General features: G+C 49.5%; 1 protein-coding gene across 1 annotated transcript; it reads right to left on the reverse strand.

The window, feature by feature from the left end:
* Positions 1 to 4,025: 4,025 nt before the first annotated feature.
* Positions 4,026 to 13,631, reverse strand: LOC118091216 (dnaJ homolog subfamily B member 2-like). The gene is made up of 8 exons (XM_060278029.1): positions 13,567 to 13,631; positions 10,263 to 10,372; positions 9,371 to 9,466; positions 8,402 to 8,518; positions 7,022 to 7,126; positions 6,577 to 6,679; positions 5,157 to 5,227; positions 4,026 to 4,567 (listed from the first exon to the last, which is right to left on the reverse strand). The coding sequence occupies exons 1-8, from the start codon at positions 13,629 to 13,631 to the stop codon at positions 4,026 to 4,028; spliced, it is 1,209 nt and encodes a 402-aa protein (XP_060134012.1).
* Between the last annotated feature and the right edge of the window lie 6,831 nt (positions 13,632 to 20,462).

A 20,462-nucleotide genomic window follows, 5' to 3' on the forward strand; every position in this document is an offset into this window, starting at 1 on the left:
AGCTCGGCCCCGGGGACTGGCGCCGGCGCCGGCCAATGGAACGCGCGGCTCCATTGTGACGTCGGACCCTGCACTCTGAACCGGTGAGGTAAGGCGAGGCGGCCGCGGCCAACAGCTGCTCGAGGCTCCGGTGGAATTCTCTGGGGCGCGCTTGCGACGGGCGGCGCGTGGAGCCCCCTCCCGGCCCCACGCGGATGTGCGCTGCGACTCTGGTACGCCGATGAACGCCCTTGTGGGTGGAAACATCTCGCAGCATCACAGGCTGCAACGCGTGCAGGACGCACTCTTACCTGGGAGTAAGGCTCGTCGAACTCCCTGGGGCTGACTTCAGAGTAGACACGTCTAGGGTTACACTGTCAGGCAGCCCTGGGTCTCAGGTTGCAGCTTTTCTGTCTGAACCTGATGCTCAGTGCTACATGAATTTCATTCCCACTAGTGTTCAGTTAATAATAATAATAATAATAATAATAATAATAATAATAATAATAATTAAAAATCCTTCTGTACTAGTGCCACATTACCATCCCTCTCTGCATAAAGAGTAGCAGACTGTTAAGTATTTTATTTTTCTAAACAACAAAAATACCCATGAAAAGAAAAACAGATTTAACAGCAAACCACAGTTAAACCACAGAGCCTAGGGCTTGCCAACTGATTGGTGGTTCGAAACCCCAAGATGGGGTGAGCTCCTGCTGCTCAGTCCCTGCTCCTGCCAACCTAGCATTTCGAAAGCACATCAAAGTGCAAGTAGATAAATAGGTACCGCTCTGGCGGGAAGGTATACAGTGTTTCCGTGCGCTGTTCTGGTTCACCAGAAGCGGCTTAGTCATGCTGGCCACATGACTCCCTCAGCCAATAATGTGAGATGAGCCCCACAACCCCAGAGTCATCTGCGACTGGACCTAACGGTCAGGGGTCCCTTTACCTTTACCTAATATAAATACAACACAAGGAGCTTTCAATGATCAAGTCAAAAGATTAAAAACAAATCATGAGTAAATGAACTGGTTGCAATTGTGAAATTATAAAATGGTAAAATTATAAACAATGTATAAAAGCACAAGTTACCTCACACAACAAATGAAATGGGGGGTCTTGCCTGTTTGCAGACAAGCTGCAAACACAACATTTTCCTTTTACAAAGGAGAGGAAAGCAAAATGTTTGGCACCAGCTTGGCTGCAGGAGTTGCCAGGAGGAGGTGTACAAGACACCATCCAACAGTCTTAGGGACTCTACTCCAGATTTGTGTAGGGTTTACTCTTTAGCCTTTCCTTCTCCAAGATATGTCCCACGAGGCAGCCTCATAAAGAGCCTAGTAAAGGTAATTGCCCTAATATGGATGCTCCATGGGTGGGTGGGTGATAATCTCCAGATTTGTATTACACCATAAATTTCTTGTTTTAGAAACAAAATAAAAAAATTCCTTCCGGTAGCACCTTAGAGACCAACTAAGTTTGTCATTGGTATGAGCTTTTGTGTGCACACTTCTTCATGCACACGAAAGTTCATACCAATGACAAACTTAGTTGGTCTCTAAGGTGCTACTGGAAGGAACTTTTTTTATTTTGTTTCGACTACGGCAGACCAACACGGCTACCGACCTGTAACTTGTTTTAGAAAGTAAGGACTTGTGTGAAATGGTGTGGGGGGGAGGTGAGGTGGGTAGTTGGCTGTAAGCTCTGCCAACATTAGCACAACATGGAGGCAGCAGGTCAGCTGAGAAAATACCAGACAGAGCATAGATTGTTGTTATAAACTGGTGGGTGGTAGCGGTAGCACAACTGAGACATGATGTAGCAATTTAGAACAGGGAGGGTGGATGGCAGAAGCCAGCTGCAGTGACTCAGCATTAGGGAAATATTGCTGCTATAGAAGCTTGTCAGCCAGGTCTCCACCAGGATCCTAAAGCCTGAGACTCAAGAGGTGCGTCCTGGTGATGTCACAGGGTTACGTAATCTTCAAAAACAACAAGAAGAATCTGATCATTGGCTTGGGCCTGGGTGTATGGCCTCAGAATGAAAGGGTGGAATTTAGCACTAAAGGAAGGAGCTAGAGATGTGACAGATCAGAAAAAGAGGGGGGGGGGTGGCGAATAAGGAAACACTTTGTTTTGCAATGGGGGAATGAAAGAGAGAGAATAGAAAACCTCTAATGAATGTTGAGTAAGAAACCTTTTATAACACTATCCCTCAATTCCATATGCTTCTCAGATAATCCTGTGCGCTGTTTGTAACTGGTGGTGCTAGATACACAAATCACATGAGTAATAGTTACCACAGGCAGGCATTTGCTAGCTAGTTAACACATAAAGAAGAAACCACCCTGGCAGAAGGCCTTGGTGACACATCCCCGTGTGTGTGTGTGTGTGTGTGTGTGTGTGTGTGTGTGTGTGTGTTTTACACTCACCCCCAATGCATGGAAGCCGCAAAAAGGAGTGCTTTCCTGGTGAATACCCAAAGAAATAAAAAATTACTGGATGCATGGGGAATTCCATGTTCTTACAGTAATCCAGAAAAATTGGTAAGGCTGTGTGTGCATCAAATCAATAGGACAGTGTCAGGGTAGAGGTTTAAATAATCATCCTGACCTGTTTTTTTTTAATTGCTTATGCTTAATGCTTAGCAATGCTAAATTGGATTATATTTAAAAAACTAGCATATGCAAATAGGTTGTTGTCTTTCTCTCTGTGTGTGAGAATAGTGGTCAATGTTGAGAGACTGTGACTGTGTCATTACCTGGCAAGTCTGCATATGTTTTTTTGCAAAGGGTAGAAACTTGCTTATTTTAAAACCAATGAAATGGGAGGGGGGGGATGACAGGGTGTCCTAAGGTGCTATGGGGGGGGACCAGAGTCTGCTCTTGCTGCCATGTTCCGAACTTTGTGGTGAGATCCTAACAGTTTATATATTTATAAAAGCAGCGCCCCATCACAGGACCTATGCAGTGGGATATTAATCTGTGTGGGTGTCCTGCTTCTAAGAACTGCCTCCAGGTTGCTCGCCCTACTAGCATACACCTTTTCCAGGTGCCATTATCTTCACTCAAGGGTATGATGCAGAGCAGGTGTTAACCACAACTCGTTCAACAGCTTGATCTTTTGCTGACATGATGCACCATCCATCACGTATGTATCTGGTGGGGCAGCCTTTCTCAGTGTCTCCAGGCAATGATGGAAAGGTGATTGGCATCTCTACATGTGCAAAACACCTGCCTTGCTACTGAATCTTTGTAACCTGCTCCCATGCATCTGGACTAGAGGCTGTGGCTTTCAGCTAGGCTTGAACATCTCCCTTCCTCACTAAGAACACTGAATAGTAAGTGAGCTGTAGGGTAGAAGGCTGCCCTTTGTTCTTAAGACAGGATTTTGGTCCCTTCTAGCTCTTTGTAACTTTACAAGCCAGTAATATGGTGGCGGGGGAAGAGGACGAACCCTAGAGATGGTCCATCTATCAGGCAACCACGGCTGTTTGAAGCTCCTCCACTCTTTGCTGGTTTGACTGGTTTTCCTCACCAACACACTTTCAATTAGGCTGCACCCAGAAAAACCAAATTCTGACATCAGAATAAATTATTTGGCGCTGGTAGGATGCCTCAAAGTGGTCACTTGACATCATAATGACTGGCTCAATTACTTATTGAATTTGTACCCTGCCCTTCATTCCCAAGGAGCCCAGGGCTCAAAGCTGGTCTGTGGGCGAAGTAAGGATCCATTCTACAAGCTAGATCTAATTCCCCAAGCCTGAATTATGCAAATGAAGTGCATGTAGTAAAATCATTAATGTTTTCATGATACATTGCTTTCTTAAGACTTTTTTTTTAAAAAAATTATGTAATACATAAACGGTTTTAAATAAAATAAGTGCACACCTCTGAGCTTGGCAGTTCAGGCAGAGCCAGGCGGTTCCTGGGCTGGGGTACCCTGCTCGCCCCCCTCTCAGGGGAATAATGCCACTGTGGAGACCAACAGCCAGGCTGTGACCTTTATTGGACACGGGAGCATTCTTCTCTTGCATGTCGGTGGGGCTCAGAGGACAGTGCACATGATGGATTCCCTCTCCCTGTGGGAAGGGATAATGTCGGGGAAGACATACCGCATGTCATTGAGGACCGAGTCATTCTCTTCAGGGGCCGCCGGCAAGGCGAGCTGCTGCTTCTCCGGTTCTTCAGTGCAGCCTCTGCCCTTTGGGCCTTCTGCTGGCTTGTCTTCCTTTGTGCTGTCTCCTGCACCCGGGCTCCTGGCTCTAATGGGAAAGGGAGCACCCGCCACTTCCTCGCTGAGCCCTGGCGTCCTTTTGTGTGCCCGCCAAGTGCCGCCTCGCCTCTTCCTGGAGCTGTCTCGGGCGGCGCCTGCCAGGTGCTGCTGCCCCAAGGTCTCCATCTCAGACAGGCTGTAGGCCAGGGTGGCCCGATGCAGCTCCTTGTCTTCGTCGTCAGGGTGGGCGCAAGAGAACCCTGCGCTCTGTGGGCGTGGCGGAGTCGGGATGTCCGTAGCAGACGAGCGCAGGATCTCGCGTTGCTCTGGCTGGATGAGCTCCACCGTGGCCTTCATGTCATTGTTGGTGAGGTCTGGAGGAGGAGAACAGAGCAAGGGGTGGGGAAGCAGCTCCTTCAGCATCACTCACTCTGTGGGCCCAGCATCCCTGAGGCTCAAAGGGGCTTTGCGTTCTGCCCCAGCATGCAGCAGTGTCATTTGGATAGGAAGGAGAGACAATGGGAGCAGGGGCAGGACACCTGAGAGAGCAACATAGAATGAATGGGAAGCCCCTTCAGCAGCCCTGAATCAAGGAGGACCCACTGCCAATGTGAAAAGAATATCCTGTCCTCATTGGATTTCTCTGCTTATTTTAATGTGGGAGAAACATGGACCAATTCAAGCCTGGGCCCAAATAGTCTTAATCCTTGCACAGCTGCTAATGGGCGATGAGGTACAATGGATGCCTTTATTACTCCAGGGACTGCTCAGCCTAGAGTGAGCCATAGTGCTGCTGTTCCTCCTCCTCCTCCTCCTCCTCCTCAACGTAGGCTCAGTGTCACCCATTGGCTCTGACAGTCACAGTAAGCACCAGTCACCACTGAGTGAGATGCAGGCCAAGACCCCCATCTTCCCTTCTAGATGTGTGTCGAACTCTAGTGCCCTCCGAGTTTGATTTCTTACCACACACTTCTTCCACTTTGAGCTCCCCGTCCGCGTCAATCTCCATTCTCTCCTGCCCATTCTCAAGGATCCTGCAAAAGAGGCCTGACAGTTTATCCAGCACTTGCCACATTGCATTCTGGTCAAGCGTGCGCTGCCGCCACGCCACACCCCACACCCCACACCCCAACAGCCACACAACAGAGGCATTCTCAGTGACTTCTTTCCTAAACTCCCTCCTGCTAGAAGCTCAGCACAATCCAAACCTGAGCATTGCTCAGAAGCACTGTAAGACTTAGGACAAAGTTAACACAGAGTGTATATTTTTATCGTCAACTCTGTGAGAATGTTTTGCTTCATTTTTTTCCTGCCTTAACAGTTTTTAATAACATAAGCACAGCATGGGGGCTAGTTATATATCTAAACAAATAAACTGATTGATTGGAAAACTACTGGTAGCAAGCAGGAAACAATTGACAAGATCTACTCCACAGGGGTAGGAGTTATTACCGGTAGTTTCCGGTATTGTTATCATCAGTGATATGAATGCAAGAGTGAGAAGAGCAATCGTCAGATGTGCAGGGGATGGAGTAGAATTGCAAGGAATCCAAAGGACAAGCTACACATTCAAAATTATCTTAATAAAAACGAGAATTGGTCAAGAGGAACAAAATGAAATTAAGCAAGGGCAAATCTGAAACGTTACAGCAAGGATAATTCTTTATTTGCAGTACTGTGTCGAGGCTTGGACACTAAAGGTTTTTAAACCCACACCAGTTCATAAATGAACTGTAAGAAGATAAAAGGTTAAACCAGGCATCCCCAAACTGCGGCCCTCCAGATGTTTTTGCCTAGAACTCCCATGATCCCTAGCTAACAGGACCAGTGGTCGGGGAAGATGGGAATTGTAGTCCAAAACATCTGGAGGGCCGAAGTTTGGGGGTGCCTGGGTTAAACAATCTGAGCAAAGGATCAGCCTACAGATTAAGGAAGGACAATATACTGGTCGTTTTTAATAGTATTAAAAAAATCTCAGAAGGTGATCAGGTAGGTGGACAGGGCAAAAATACGTAATCGAAGGAAAGCAGTTTTAGGTTAAACATAAGGAAGAATTTCCCATTTGTAAGAGCATTTCATCACACATGAAATGCTTTTGAAGGGCTCTTCTATTGCATTATTTGCACAACACATGAATTTGGGTTAATGAAGGACAGGTAATAGAAAAGGAACATACATTCTAAGTTGAAACAAAATGCCAAATGATGGTTTGGCAAAGTCCTGAACTCACAAACTCCCTCTTCCCCCTTCGCTCTCCATTCTCCTTTTGCATAATTTGCTTTAGTGAGTTGTTTCTGTTCTTGCAAAAAATGATAGTTTGCCATTACATCTGATTGGGGGGCAGGCTAACTTGCGTGTGCCTGGCCCCTCCTTGTCACCTCACCTCCTGGTGGTTATCCGTTTGCCGTTGATGTACTTAGTAGATGTGGAGACAGAGCAGAAGCCTATTCCTAATTCAGCACCAGGCCCAAACGTAGTGAAGAAATCTAGGAGGGGAAAGTGACAACATCACTGCTAAGGGGGGTGGAGGCAGCTAGCGCAGGCCTCAATAATCCCAGCCAAACGGCAGACGCCTTCCCATACTGCGAGTGTCAGTGGGCTAATGAAGGGAGGCACCAACACTTAACAGGAGAATTGTTCCTTGGACATTTAAAAGCAGGGGTGAATTGAGTCCTTGTGAGATGAAAGAGCCAGAATGAGGTAGAGAAGCAGATATGGAAGAGGGAAAGTGTATTGGAGAAGCACAGAGGCAAGGCCTGCAATGAGCATGTGCAGCAGATCGCCCACTGAGCTGCTCAAGGCTGCAAGGTGATGAATCCTTGCCTTACCTGTCTGGAATGGAGAGCTGTAGGAGCAATAGGAGTAGGTGGTGCAGCCTGGCGCAACCCACTGGGGTATTCCTCCTTGAAGAGCTGTATATGGGGACAACTCCTCTGGAAAGGAAGGAGGAGGCTGATAAGTGAGAGACTTTCCAGTTAGACATTATAACCCAGATAATACAAGGACATGTTCAGTTTGGTTGCTTGGTGCAATGAGCCTAAGCAGATCAGGTAATATAATGCAATACAAATCCATGATCATACCATACCCCAAGACACAGAGAGGATGTCTTATGTGACATGCACCCCTCCAGCAAGGGCGAGGACAGAGCAGAAAGATTGCAGCCAAGATAGACCTGGAAGTTGGAACCTTCCCCCTGTCCTCGTCTCCGACAAAGCACAAAAAAGAAAAGCCCTGTGGATCATGGTAGCGGATATAATCCACTGCTGTGGTGGCTGATTCATTAGGGTGAACAGAACACTGCTCTGAGCTCAGGCTCAGACTGGGAGGACTAGCTCACACAATCCTCTCTCTCTCTCAAAAGTCCACTCCTGTTCCTCTCCAAATGGCTCTGTTTCAGCAGCCTGGTGACACAACACACACTTATCTGGGCACAAGACCCTCTGAAGACAGTGCGACTGCTACCGGTATCTGAGCAAACATGCACAGGGTTGAACAGTTGCAGAGGGGAGGAAACATTTTAGTTGTTTCCACTGTTGAAAAAGAATGCGAATAAGAAAAATGTGAGCGAGGCCGTTGTCTTGTAACCTTGGTCCTGCAAGCTATAATAACGTCTAGCTCCGTTGTCTCTGAGAAAGGTACTGTGTCTTGAGAATAGGGTGTTTGTGCCTTTATTTTTTTTAGCAGAAGAAGCAAGTTATAGACATTTTTAAGCAGGGTCGTGAAACTTTTGCAGCCCAAGGACCACATTCCCTCACAGGCAGACTTCTAGCAGCTGCATGCTGCTGGTGGGTGGGGCCAGGTGCAAAGTGGGTGGGGCCACAAATGCGGCTCTCACCTTTGTCTAGTAAGCAGCAGCCCAGCCATGCAAAACTCAGCAGCTTCTGCATTTCCTCCTTTCCACATTTCTCTATCACAGCAAGCCACCGCTACTATCAAGGTTCAAAGACACTTTCACACCAGAAGAAAGAACTCAAGGAGGATGGTGCAAAGTAGGGTCGGTAAGGGATGCAGCCTGGGGACATTGAGTTTAGTCTCTGGCATCTCCAGGTTAAATGAAGAGAAGTCTCATGTGCAAAGGCTGATGAAGACCCCTCTGCTTGAGGCCTGAGCTGCTGCCCACCAGAGGAGACAGCTGTGAGCCAGAGGCACCATTATAAGGCAGCTTTATGTTGCCTACCCCTTGTTCCCCTCATGCCAGCACATACCACAGAATTCGTTGAAGGGATCTTGTCCTTCGAAAAACTCTCTGAAGACCTCATCTGCATCACGGAAGGTGAACATGAAGTCCGGAGTCTCAGTGGCGCTCGGAAAAACCCCAGCACCTTCAAGAAAACAAACCAGATACCTGTCACCATCACTTCTCAGCACACCATGGATGTCTTTCAGGGAGTGAAGGAAGACGGGGAAAGGGATGATATGCTGAGGACAGCTGAATCTAGGCATGATCTCTTGGCCCAAAGCAAGACGCAGAGCCAGAAAGGAAGAATCACAGAGCAGGAAGCAGCCCAAACCGTAAAAGAAAACAATTCAGTTCATTATTCCCTCTTGATGCATGCGCCCCTTTGCAAACAGCGGTCAAGCAAGAGGACAGCTCCCAAAATAAAAAAAACAGAGAAAAAGATAGAGGGATAGGGGCGGGGCGGGGGGGAGGACACAGTGAAGGACACATGCATCAATGTGTTTTGAGCCACCCAGATTTTCATCAGGTTTCCCCCCTCCCTCCCTGTGAGATTCCCTCCCTGTGAGATTTCCAGTAGGGAAGAACATTTCCAGGTGCAAGCTTGGGACAGCCTGCACAGGGTAGGATCCTGTCCTGCGGTGCTAAACAAACTCATATGCTTTCAGGGCCCTGATGTTGGGAAAGATTGAGGGCACTAGGAGAAGGGGACGACAGAGGACGAGATGGTTGGACAGTGTTCTCGAAGCTACGAACATGAGTTTGACCAAATTGCGGGAGGCAGTGGAAGACAGGAGTGCCTGGCGTGCTATGGTCCATGGGGTCACGAAGAGTCGGACACGACTAAACGACTAAACAACAACAATGCTTTCAGGGTAGCAGGGGGGAGCACCAGTTGGTGAGAGTACCAGGAAGTGCTTGTGGTGAGGACTGAGCCCAGAACAGAAGTGCATGTGGATAATATGTCCTGTATGTCTACACACCAACCTCCACTTACCTGTGCTTAGTCCCATCAGCCCCTCGAGTCCGTAGAGGTCATAAAGGTCCCGCTTATAACCTGCCAGAAATAGGAACAAGAGGAGGCCAGTCCCACCTTGAAGCCCATTCAATTTTTGCTACAATCCTGTGCATATGCTTTAGCTACAAGACTCCTGAGACAGCAGCGGAGCAAGGTGGGAGCGGTGGCGGTAGGCCACCCCAGGTGCCACCACTAAGGGGGGTGACAAAATGCCAGGTGGCACTCACTGTGGGGTCTGCAGCATGCCCGAGCCACACGTTTCTCCCCAAACAGTCCGCCTGCCACCTCCCCCTCAGCTGTAGGGCGGCTGAGTGGGAGGAGGCGGGCAGACCCCTTGGAGGCCCTGCGGAGCGTCCTGACCCAGCTGGCCCTGGCCCCGTGTGTGGCTGGCCCCGCTCCCAGATGCAGGGCACGCACGCTGCTCCAGGCACCCAATTGGCTTGCTCTGCCGCTGCCCTGAGACACCACAAGCTCTCCCTCCAACGCTAAGCACTGTGGCCCCAAACAGCAGCAAAGTACTGAGTAGCAGAAAATATAGTTGCTAAAAGTACCCCTGGTTCTTCCTTTTCAGGAGATGGATGGAAGGCAGACTGGCAGGCCTAGCAGTGAACCAAAGGGGATGCCAGGTGCCTGGAGAAGGGGTTGCACAGGAAACTCATGCTGGGTGGACTGTGATTGGGCTGAGCTCTCACTTCTGTGGCCTGCAGGGAGTGAGAACTGGGAACCAGCAGCAGCTCAGGAAGAGGCATGTGTGCATTATAGGGAAGGTCTCTGAAAGACCACAACAAGGCATATAGGAGCACATAGGGAACAGCTCCGAGATGGGAGATCCCCTGGGATGGGGAATGGCGAAAATGGTCCAATGTCTTACTGTCTGATAGCACTTCATATGCTTCTGCTATCTCCTTGAATTTCTTCTCCGCTTGTTCCTTATTCCCTGGGTTTTTGTCTGGGTGCCATTTCAGTGCATTCTTCCTGTACCTACAGCAGTCCAAAAGGAGAGACTTAACTGTAGGATTACCATTAAGAGAAACCGTCACTTCTCAATATTATGTCAAGAGGAGAGGTGTCATTTCTTCCCCAATACCAGCAGTACATGCCATGGTGCATTCCTAAACTACACAATCTGTTGGTTTCTAGAAGTCTTCACATTAGAAGAAGCAATTATGGCTAGGAAAGGCGGAATTGATATTGGGGGGGGGGCGGATTTCCAAGAAAGCTCAACAAAATTTGGGGTGTCCTGGTTTTTACTTTTTGAAATACTGTATGGCAACCCTAATATTGGCAATTATGTAATTTCTGCATTCCCCAGATATTACAGAAAGGACCACCACGTAGCCAGCGTGTACAACCAATTTGTAGGAATACCTTTGTAACCTCAAGGATAGGCTACTATGATGCACTCTGTTTGGGTTGCATTCAGTTACTATCTGGTGGGTTCAGCTAGTAGACAGTGTGGGATCCTGCTTCCATGCTGGGGTATGCCTCAAAAGATGGATGACACCTGTCATGTAGCATCTGCATTGGCTCTCTGTCCTGTTGCATTCCAGGCACAATGCAAGGTGCTAAATCTGATCTCTTAAGCCCCTTTGGCCGTTATGATTACTGAGTGCCTTCTTGAATACATTGTCCATGCACCAAATTCAAACAGCAAGGGCATGTGCTGTAGATACCGTGTTTCCCCTTTTTTAAGACACCGTCTTATAACTTTTTTTCCTCAAAAAAACACAAGGTGTCTTATTTTCAGGGGATGTCTTAATTTTTTATTACCATTTTTATTATGGACCCACCCTGGGGAGCAACTTCCTTTAAAAAGAGACAAGGAAAAAAGAGCAAAGGCAGCGGTGAGGGAGACACTTTGTGCATGCTCAGAGACCACCCCATCCCCAGCTATAAACCCACCCCGGTTTTCCAAGACGCCTTTTCCCCGGCACTGGACTGGCGGGGGGATGTGAAGGGGGTGTCTCTCTGTGCATGCTCAGAGGCAGCCTCGTCCCGGGCGCCGCTATGGGAGTGGAGGGCACTCACCTAACCATGACCCAGATCCCGGCCACGACGAGGCGCCGTGTGCCGGCAGCGGACTGAGCCGGAGCCCCTGGTGCAGGCCAGCGTTGAGCTCACTACCGGCCCCGCCGAGCACAGCCACGGGCCCATCGCCCAGCCCGCCCGCCTGCCTGCCTCCCGCTTCCCTGCCCACAAAATTCCGGCGGCGGGCCATGCAGCCCATGCCGCTCCAGCAGAGCGGAAGGGGCCAGCAGCGCTTCCGCCGCCGTCCGCACCCCGGCGCCACAGAAGGACCCGCGAGCCTCCCGCCACCGCTCTGCCTTGGGCCATGCGGCCCACAACATTCCGGCGGCGCGGATGGGGCCAGCAGGGCTCCCGCCGCCGCCCGTCACCCTGGCAGGGCCAGCGGGGCTCCTGCCGCCGCTCTGCCTTGGGCCATGCGGCCCACAACGTTCTGGCGGCGCGGATGGGGCCAGCAGGGCTCCCGCCGCCGCCCGTCACTCTGGCAGGGCTAGCGGGGCTCCCGCCGCCGCTCTGCCTCGGGCCATGCGGCCCACAACGTTCCGGTGGTGCAGAAGGTCCAACGGGCCTCCGGCCGCCGCTCTGCCTCGCCGCTCTGGCTGGGCACTCCGCCCGGTGCTGCTGGACGTTCCGAGCGCTCGGCGCTGCGGAGCGCTCCACTCTGCAGCCGCCTGTTCCGGCGGCGGGGCGGCAGGCCTCCTCGGCCGGGCCAGGAAGAGGCCAGGCCGCTGGCTGGGCGCTCCACCCGGCGCTGCTGGGCGCTCTGAGCGCTCGGCGCTGCAGAGCGCTCCACTCTGCAGCCGCCTGTTTCGGCAGGTGGCTCGCCGCTGCAGCAGCTGGTTCCAGGCCCCGCTGGCTGGCTGGGGCGCTTGGCGGTCTCGCTGTATATGGTATGAGAGGTATGTCTTATTTTCGGGGGGTGTCTTAGATATAGCAACTCCTAAAAAATGCTGCCATGGCTTACTTTATGGCTACGTATTAAAAAAGGGGAAACACGGTAGGTGAGTTTGGTGGCTGACCTATAATTGCAGAACTCCTTTGTCCTAGAGTCCTTTGTCCAATCAAAGTCTGGGCCTGTAAGCTCTCCAGAATGGTTGCAGAACATTTTTTCTTTGGCCTGGCATTCTGTGGCCAGGGTTAATCAAGCATGGTGTGATTTTGTTTGTTTGTTTGTTTTCTATATGAGTACTATTTCATCTTCTTTTTGTTTGTGTGTGTCATATTATTCTGTGCACTTGTAATTATGTCCTTTTTATTTTTCAATCTCTCTCTATATAAATGTTCCCACTTCGTGCGTGGAGGTCACACCCTTGCTCTGTAACCGCTGAACCAAATTGCATCAAATTAGGGTAAAGCGTACCTTGCCCATCAGGGAGGGATCTGGCATAATTTCCCCCTCAAAAAAACCACACCTTTCACACCTAAAATAATGATTAAACACAAAAAAGGTGGCGCCCAAATTAGACATCACCAGCAGAAGGTCTGAAGACTCCAGCAGCATCCAATAGAAAGACAGAACGCACGCTGCTGCCTCCAAAGCCGTGCCACCAGATGACATCACAAAATTCCACAGCAACCAACTGAAAACAGGCCTTTTGCAGCAACAAGGCCCAACTTTGCCCAGCAGACTGAATAGGCCGCAGCAGACTAGGCCGCTTTCCAGACTAGGCCAAGTGGAGGTAGGGGCCTGCCGGGGGGGATGGGGGGGCTGAATAGGGGGCATCGTATGGTTGCTTTGAAGTGCAATACTGTAATCTACCTGGAATCCTTGGGGAAAGGTAGGATAGAAATTGAATGCACCAAACAACTTAAATAAAGGGCAGATTGCACAGATATTCCTAAAGGGGTAGGGGTGAATTAGATGTGCCCAACACAAAAGCCCCTGGACCTATTTACCTGCAATATGGCAGTTTATCTACTCTGGAAAGGCTGCTATGTATCCACTTCTGTCAAAGGTGAAAAAAGTCAGTCGTTTTTTTAAAAATCCCAATAGCGAATAAAGGTGAGGAGAAGGAAGCAGGGTAAGATAGACCTCCCCAAGCTAAACTGGGCAGGCTCCAAACTGATCTGAGCCAAACTGGGCTATTTTATGAAGTGCCAAATTCGGGTCCATGTAACATCTTGTGGTTGGTGCACAATGTGCTACTTACGCCTTCTTAATGTCATCTGAGGAGGCAGTTTGAGGGATGTCCAGTGTTTGGTAGTAATCAACCATGATGCAGCTTGTTTAGTGCAGAGGCCAGCTGTAAATCAGGGGAGAACATGGTAGGACATTGATCATCCTCCAGTCAGGCTTCCACACTCACCCACTCCAGCTCTCAGAAGCACTCAGCTGATGCCAGATGCAAAACACCTTCTGCTGAAAAAATACCTAATACAAGATGTCTGTTCAAAACACAGTTTAGCTTTATGTGCAGCCACCACCATCCCATATCCCATATCCTCATAAATTGCAGGTGGCATGTGCTTTCACCTCAGGAGGACATTGCTGACCAACTCCCTTGTTCTACACTATACAGTGGTACCTCAGGTTACAGACACTTCGGGTTACAAACACTTCAGGTTACAGACTTCACTGACCCGGAGGTAGTACCTCGGGTTAAGAACATCACCTCAGGATGAGAACAGAAATCGTGTGGTAGCGACGTGGCAGCAGCAGGAGGCCCCATTAGCTAAAGTGGTACCTCAGGTTAAGAACGGTTTCAGGTTAAGAACGGACCTTCAGAACAAATTAAGTTCGTAACCAGAGGTACCACTGTATTATAAATGAATAAGTGGCCCTAGGTCCTAGCTAAGCATCACAAAGGCACAAATTATTGTACTTAAATAAAGTAAAAAAGGTCTTTGGCCTGTGTTGATAACCAAGATGTAAAACATTAAGTATATATACCTGCAATAAATTGCCCTGGATCTTTACAAGTGGAAACAGTGGCAACACCTCTCCTCCATTTAGCGCAGACTGCGCAGACTGCAGACAATATTACAGGATTTGCACTGCAACACACATTCACCCTGTTATCTGCCCTATTATCATTCCCACTAATCCAGGCATGTCCAAAGTCTGTTTTGGGGGTCTAATCCAGCTCAGCAACGTCAATCCTAAAAAAAGTTCAACAACTTTGGTCGGCCCTCACACATCAAATTGGGCACCCCTACACTAATCCATGTTGTGCACACAAGATCACTAGGGGCTTTGTTTTTGAGAAGGTCATTGTGGTATAATAGCGACAGGTTCAAATCCCTGCAAGGCCAGGTAGAGATTATTAGGAATACTAATACATTGATCCACATTCTGAAGGGAATTCCATTAAGTTTCCTTCCACTGACACATTTTAATGTATTTTTAAGCAATGCCAAGGACATGCTTTATAGATATGTGCAATTGCTTTGTGGGTATCTGGACTGGTTACCCACAGCCATCCACCACTGAGCTGCCATCTGGACTTGTAGTTCAAGAATGCAGATATAAAATAGCAGGAAGGCCGCTGTGAGAACAGGATGCTGGACAAGATGAGCAGGCTCATCTTACATTTTTGTGCTTAAGGGTCTAACCTCCTGATTCTGATCTCTGCATTCCAGGGTTTCTCTAGACTTTACTCTTCTTCATCTGCATCCCTGGAGACATAGACCTCATTTGGCTTCTTCCACCCTCTTGCTGTGGAGTTCTGGATTCATCTTATTGTTTCAGGAGGGAGGGAGGGAGGGAGGGAGAAGGTACATGCTATCTGCATCATGAACTCAATACCTCTGGCTCTTCATACCTGCAAAAGCCTCTGTTTCTGCCTCTGGCTGCCTTGGACATAGGAAAGGACAGCAGGACCTCTCCATCATCCTTTTGCATCTACCCTCTCTTGATGAACATATACTGCAGCCAATGGCAGTCTTCTGCAGATTGTGATGTCAGGGGTGTGAGGCTGCAAGCTCTTGGTCATGGCCCAGGTGTATGGTACTTGGGAGGGGTTAGTAATTGAGGGAGGGGGACTCCAAGCCAGGGCATCACCATGTGACAACTAGAGGCTGGGATTCATCACAGACATGGAGAGGAAATGGTAAGGAATATATGGCACTGTGTGTGATCTGTTGTACAAAATAACGTATGAAACTGTGAAATAACATCTCTGTAACACAAAGTCATACAGCATATCTGTGGGTCCCTGAATAACACTGTTTTGTCATTGGCTTCCCCTTGTGTGTAGGGTTGGCTAGGATCCACCTGCAGCCAGACATGACCGGGCTCAGTTCTAGAACATGCAAAGGAATAATAAAGAAGAGTGTGTGTCTGAGCATGTGTCAAGCATTCTTTTGCTCACCCCTGAGGAACTACCATCGATCTCCATGTGTCTGGGATGAACTCCACTAACCCGGAAGTAGTACCTCGGGTTAAGAATTTTACCTCAGGATGAGAACAGAAATCACATGGCAGCGGCGGCAGGAGGCCCTATTAGCTAAAGTGGTACCTCAGGTTAAGAATGGTTTCAGGTTAAGAACAGACCTCCGGAACAAATTAAGTTCGTAACCAGAGGTACTACTGGTACTTGTCTCCTTGGCTCGGGGTCGCATAACTCCAAACCCTCCAACATTTCTCCAATGAAAATAAGGATGTCCTAAGGAAAAGCAGGACGTTCCAGGATCAAATCAGAAACCGGGAAAGCTTCTGTAAATCCAGGAATGACCCTGGAAAATAGGGACACTTTGAGGGTCTGCAGTAAATGCCTGCTTAGTTAGGTGTATGGGAGTCAGAGGTAGGTCCAATTATGATGATCAATTGGCTGAGGAGTGTTATTTCCCTGATCATGAGAAATCCCATAATTTTGAGGTGCCTTTGGGCTTCAAAGCTAGGGAACAGCTGAGGTGGTGCCAGGAACTGATATTACAGAGGTGCCCTACAGTCTGTCACAATCACTATTGTTTCTGTGCCGTAGAAAGCTAAATCTGTGAGTGTTGGACAAGTTGCTTTGGATTACAGCCTAACCAGTTGTTCCTATTTGTGCTTATAAAAACTCACACTGCAATGAAGCAGAGGGAAATAATCCATGAATTTTCTGAAGCCAAACTGCCGGCATGGTTGTTGATAAGTGATGCATGTCATGTAATGAATAGGTGCATATAATTAATAGGTAGTGCATAGAGTGTACCAGTAATTCCTGAGGTAGGAAGCTTCAGACAGGACATAAAACGGTAATGATGATTGACATACATCTCCTAATGAATTTCTCCTGCTCTGCTCCTGTTTGCAGAGTGATAAATGAAAAAATATATATGCAACAACAAAAACAAACCTCCTGAAATATGGCCATGCACTCAGTTCCAACTCATGGCAGTCACAATCCATATTAGGGGAAATACATTTAGCAGGTCAACCAAAATAGTGTACAAGCATTTGACTTCTCCAGAGGCTAGATGGCAGACAGAAAGCAGAGTTAGGGTAGGAAAAGGCCATGTGACCTGCATCTAATTACAGTCTGAAGATGGAGTGGGGGAGGTGGCGGTAGACATTCAAAACAGGCTAGTTATGTACTAGGCAGGTACCGTGTTTCCCCTTTTTTAAGACACCGTCTTATAACTTTTTTTCCTCAAAAAAACACAAGGTGTCTTATTTTCAGGGGATGTCTTAATTTTTTATTACCATTTTTATTATGGACCCACCCTGGGGAGCAACTTCCTTTAAAAAGAGACAAGGAAAAAAGAGCAAAGGCAGCGGTGAGGGAGACACTTTGTGCATGCTCAGAGACCACCCCATCCCCAGCTATAAACCCACCCCGGTTTTCCAAGACGCCTTTTCCCCGGCACTGGACTGGCGGGGGGATGTGAAGGGGGTGTCTCTCTGTGCATGCTCAGAGGCAGCCTCGTCCCGGGCGCCGCTATGGGAGTGGAGGGCACTCACCTAACCATGACCCAGATCCCGGCCACGACGAGGCGCCGTGTGCCGGCAGCGGACTGAGCCGGAGCCCCTGGTGCAGGCCAGCGTTGAGCTCACTACCGGCCCCGCCGAGCACAGCCACGGGCCCATCGCCCAGCCCGCCCGCCTGCCTGCCTCCCGCTTCCCTGCCCACAAAATTCCGGCGGCGGGCCATGCAGCCCATGCCGCTCCAGCAGAGCGGAAGGGGCCAGCAGCGCTTCCGCCGCCGTCCGCACCCCGGCGCCACAGAAGGACCCGCGAGCCTCCCGCCACCGCTCTGCCTTGGGCCATGCGGCCCACAACATTCCGGCGGCGCGGATGGGGCCAGCAGGGCTCCCGCCGCCGCCCGTCACCCTGGCAGGGCCAGCGGGGCTCCTGCCGCCGCTCTGCCTTGGGCCATGCGGCCCACAACGTTCTGGCGGCGCGGATGGGGCCAGCAGGGCTCCCGCCGCCGCCCGTCACTCTGGCAGGGCTAGCGGGGCTCCCGCCGCCGCTCTGCCTCGGGCCATGCGGCCCACAACGTTCCGGTGGTGCAGAAGGTCCAACGGGCCTCCGGCCGCCGCTCTGCCTCGCCGCTCTGGCTGGGCACTCCGCCCGGTGCTGCTGGACGTTCCGAGCGCTCGGCGCTGCGGAGCGCTCCACTCTGCAGCCGCCTGTTCCGGCGGCGGGGCGGCAGGCCTCCTCGGCCGGGCCAGGAAGAGGCCAGGCCGCTGGCTGGGCGCTCCACCCGGCGCTGCTGGGCGCTCTGAGCGCTCGGCGCTGCAGAGCGCTCCACTCTGCAGCCGCCTGTTTCGGCAGGTGGCTCGCCGCTGCAGCAGCTGGTTCCAGGCCCCGCTGGCTGGCTGGGGCGCTTGGCGGTCTCGCTGTATATGGTATGAGAGGTATGTCTTATTTTCGGGGGGTGTCTTAGATATAGCAACTCCTAAAAAATGCTGCCATGGCTTACTTTATGGCTACGTATTAAAAAAGGGGAAACACGGTATCAGGTTACACTAAGACCTCCTAATGGCTGATCTCCCATCTCTTCAATAATGAAACCTGAATAAAACCTGGATAATAGCCCCTTAAGGTGGTGCCAGAGACAGTGGAATCACCCACCTGTATACTTTGTAATTAAGTCTTTAATCATGCTTCCCACTAGTTTTCCCAGAATAGATGTTAAGCTAAAGGTAAAGGGCCCCCTGACCATTAGGTTCAGTCGTGACCGACTCTGGGGTTGCGCACTCATCTCGCGTTATTGGCCGAGGGAGCTGGAGTACAGCTTCCAGGTCATGTGGCCAGCATGACAAAGCCGCTTCTGGCAAACCAGAGCAGCACACGGAAACGCCGTTTACCTTTGCACCGGAGCGGTACCTATTTATTTACTTGCACTTTGACGTGCTTTTGAAGTGCTACGTTGACAGGAGCTGGGACCGAGCAACAGGAGCTCACCCCGTTGCAGGGATTCGAACCGCCGACCTTCTGATCAGCAAACCCTAGGCTCTGTGGTTTAACACAGCACCACCTGCGTCCCTGATGTTAAGCTAACCATCATATAATTCCCTGCCCCCCCCCACTGGACCCCTATCTCAAAAATTGGTGTTACATTGTTCACTTCCTGTCATGGACATTTTATTTATATGCACGGAGGGAACAAAACTTCTGTTGTTCTAAACCCTTACTAGGGAAGTAAGTTCCAGTGAACTCAATGTGACAAATTCTGGATAAGCAGAGCTTCCATGTTCAAGAGCAGCATTCCACTGAATACCAGTTGATTGAGCTGGGAGGCGCATTAAGAGGCCTACTCAGGGCTTTTTTCCCCAGCTGGAACTCACCAGAGCTCAGTTCTGGCACCTCTCAGGTGGGCGCCATTGCTATTATAAGGTGTTCATGGTGAGTTCCGACATCTCTTTTCCTTGAAAAATAGCACTGGGCCTATTGCCTTCATACCCTGTTTTTGAACTTACTGAAGACCCCTGGTTAGCCACTGTGGAAAGCCAAGTGCTGAACTAGGTTGTCCAGTGGTTTCATCCAGCTTGAGGTCTTTGGATGTTTATATGTTGGCATCTTATGTAGGCATGGGCAATCGGGGCAGAAATTCAAAGTATCGAGGAGGAAAAGCAAATGCTGTGGGGATAAATTCAGACAAAGCAGCAAGTGGCTTAAGTGTCATGGATATTGGGGACAGGCAACTATTTCAGCAAAGGGATCCCTGGGCCAAAGCACCATTGTTCCTCTCCCCCTCAGCCCCTGGATACTCAGTGTTCCCATTGCTGCATCTGTTACGGTAGTTCAGGGATAGAAAACCTGTGACCCTCTCAATGTTACTGGATTACAACCCCCGTCATCCCTTGCTGGCTGGGGCTGAGGGATTCTGGGAGTCCAGCATCTGGGGAGCCTCATAATAATTCCTATGTATCCTGTTGAGTAAATGAGGCATCTGGCCAAATCTGACCACCCCGGTCAGTAACTGGACTCTTGACCAAAGGCTATAAAACTGTAAAACTTCGTTTCAAGTGTCTGACTCTCATCTTAAGCAGCATGCAATGTTCTCGAAATAGCTATGCCGCTAAAGCATAAAGTGCTCTCGATGCACACAAGCTGACCACCTGTTGTTATGTCCTGTTGTTGTGTTATTGGTTGGAAATTCCCTAACAAAACAAAACTGGCTGACTACAAAGAGATCTAAATTCAGAGGTATATGCAAAGCGATGTATAGCTGCGCTTGAGTAGGTAACTGTCAGCTAGTTAGATACAATAATAGTTATTCAGCACCCCCTGGGGGAGCAAAACAGCAATGCAGCTTAAAACTAAGAAGGCAGCTGATTGGTTAAAGGGATACTGCAGAGGGTCGGGTAAGGGGCAGACCTTTACTGTATGAAATTGTATTTAATACTCTGTACATGCAGATGGTTTTTGTGCAAGTAGAGAAGCTTTATTCTCGCTGCACCTTATTGCTTTTGTCTGACAGAAACAATAAAATTGTTCTTAGAACTTTGAAACTTTGCTGCCTGAAGTTTTTTCATCTGGTCTATGTCTGGAGTCCTAAAACACTGTATAACATAAGAGCAAGCAACAAGTATGAACAAATAAAATTTGGGTTCCTGACCCTTCCTTTATTGTACTCTCAAACACTCACTCCTTGCGGTGCCCAGCACTTATCCGCAC

Source organism: Zootoca vivipara, chromosome 1 (genome assembly GCF_963506605.1).
Source record: "Zootoca vivipara chromosome 1, rZooViv1.1, whole genome shotgun sequence".
Taxonomy (NCBI): domain Eukaryota; kingdom Metazoa; phylum Chordata; class Lepidosauria; order Squamata; family Lacertidae; genus Zootoca; species Zootoca vivipara.

What these genes read in the sequence shown, in the direction of transcription:
- LOC118091216 (XM_060278029.1), bottom strand. Translation starts at nt 13,631, where the DNA reads ATGGTTGATTACTACCAAACACTGGACATCCCTCAAACTGCCTCCTCA. An exon ending in ATATGAAGTGCTATCAGACA is followed by an intron (nt 9,467 to 10,262) that starts GTAAGACATTGG and finishes ATGGGCTTCAAG; the next exon opens with GTGGGACTGGCCTCCTCTTG. An exon ending in TCCCTTCAACGAATTCTGTG is followed by an intron (nt 7,127 to 8,401) that starts GTATGTGCTGGC and finishes CTTCCTTTCCAG; the next exon opens with AGGAGTTGTCCCCATATACA.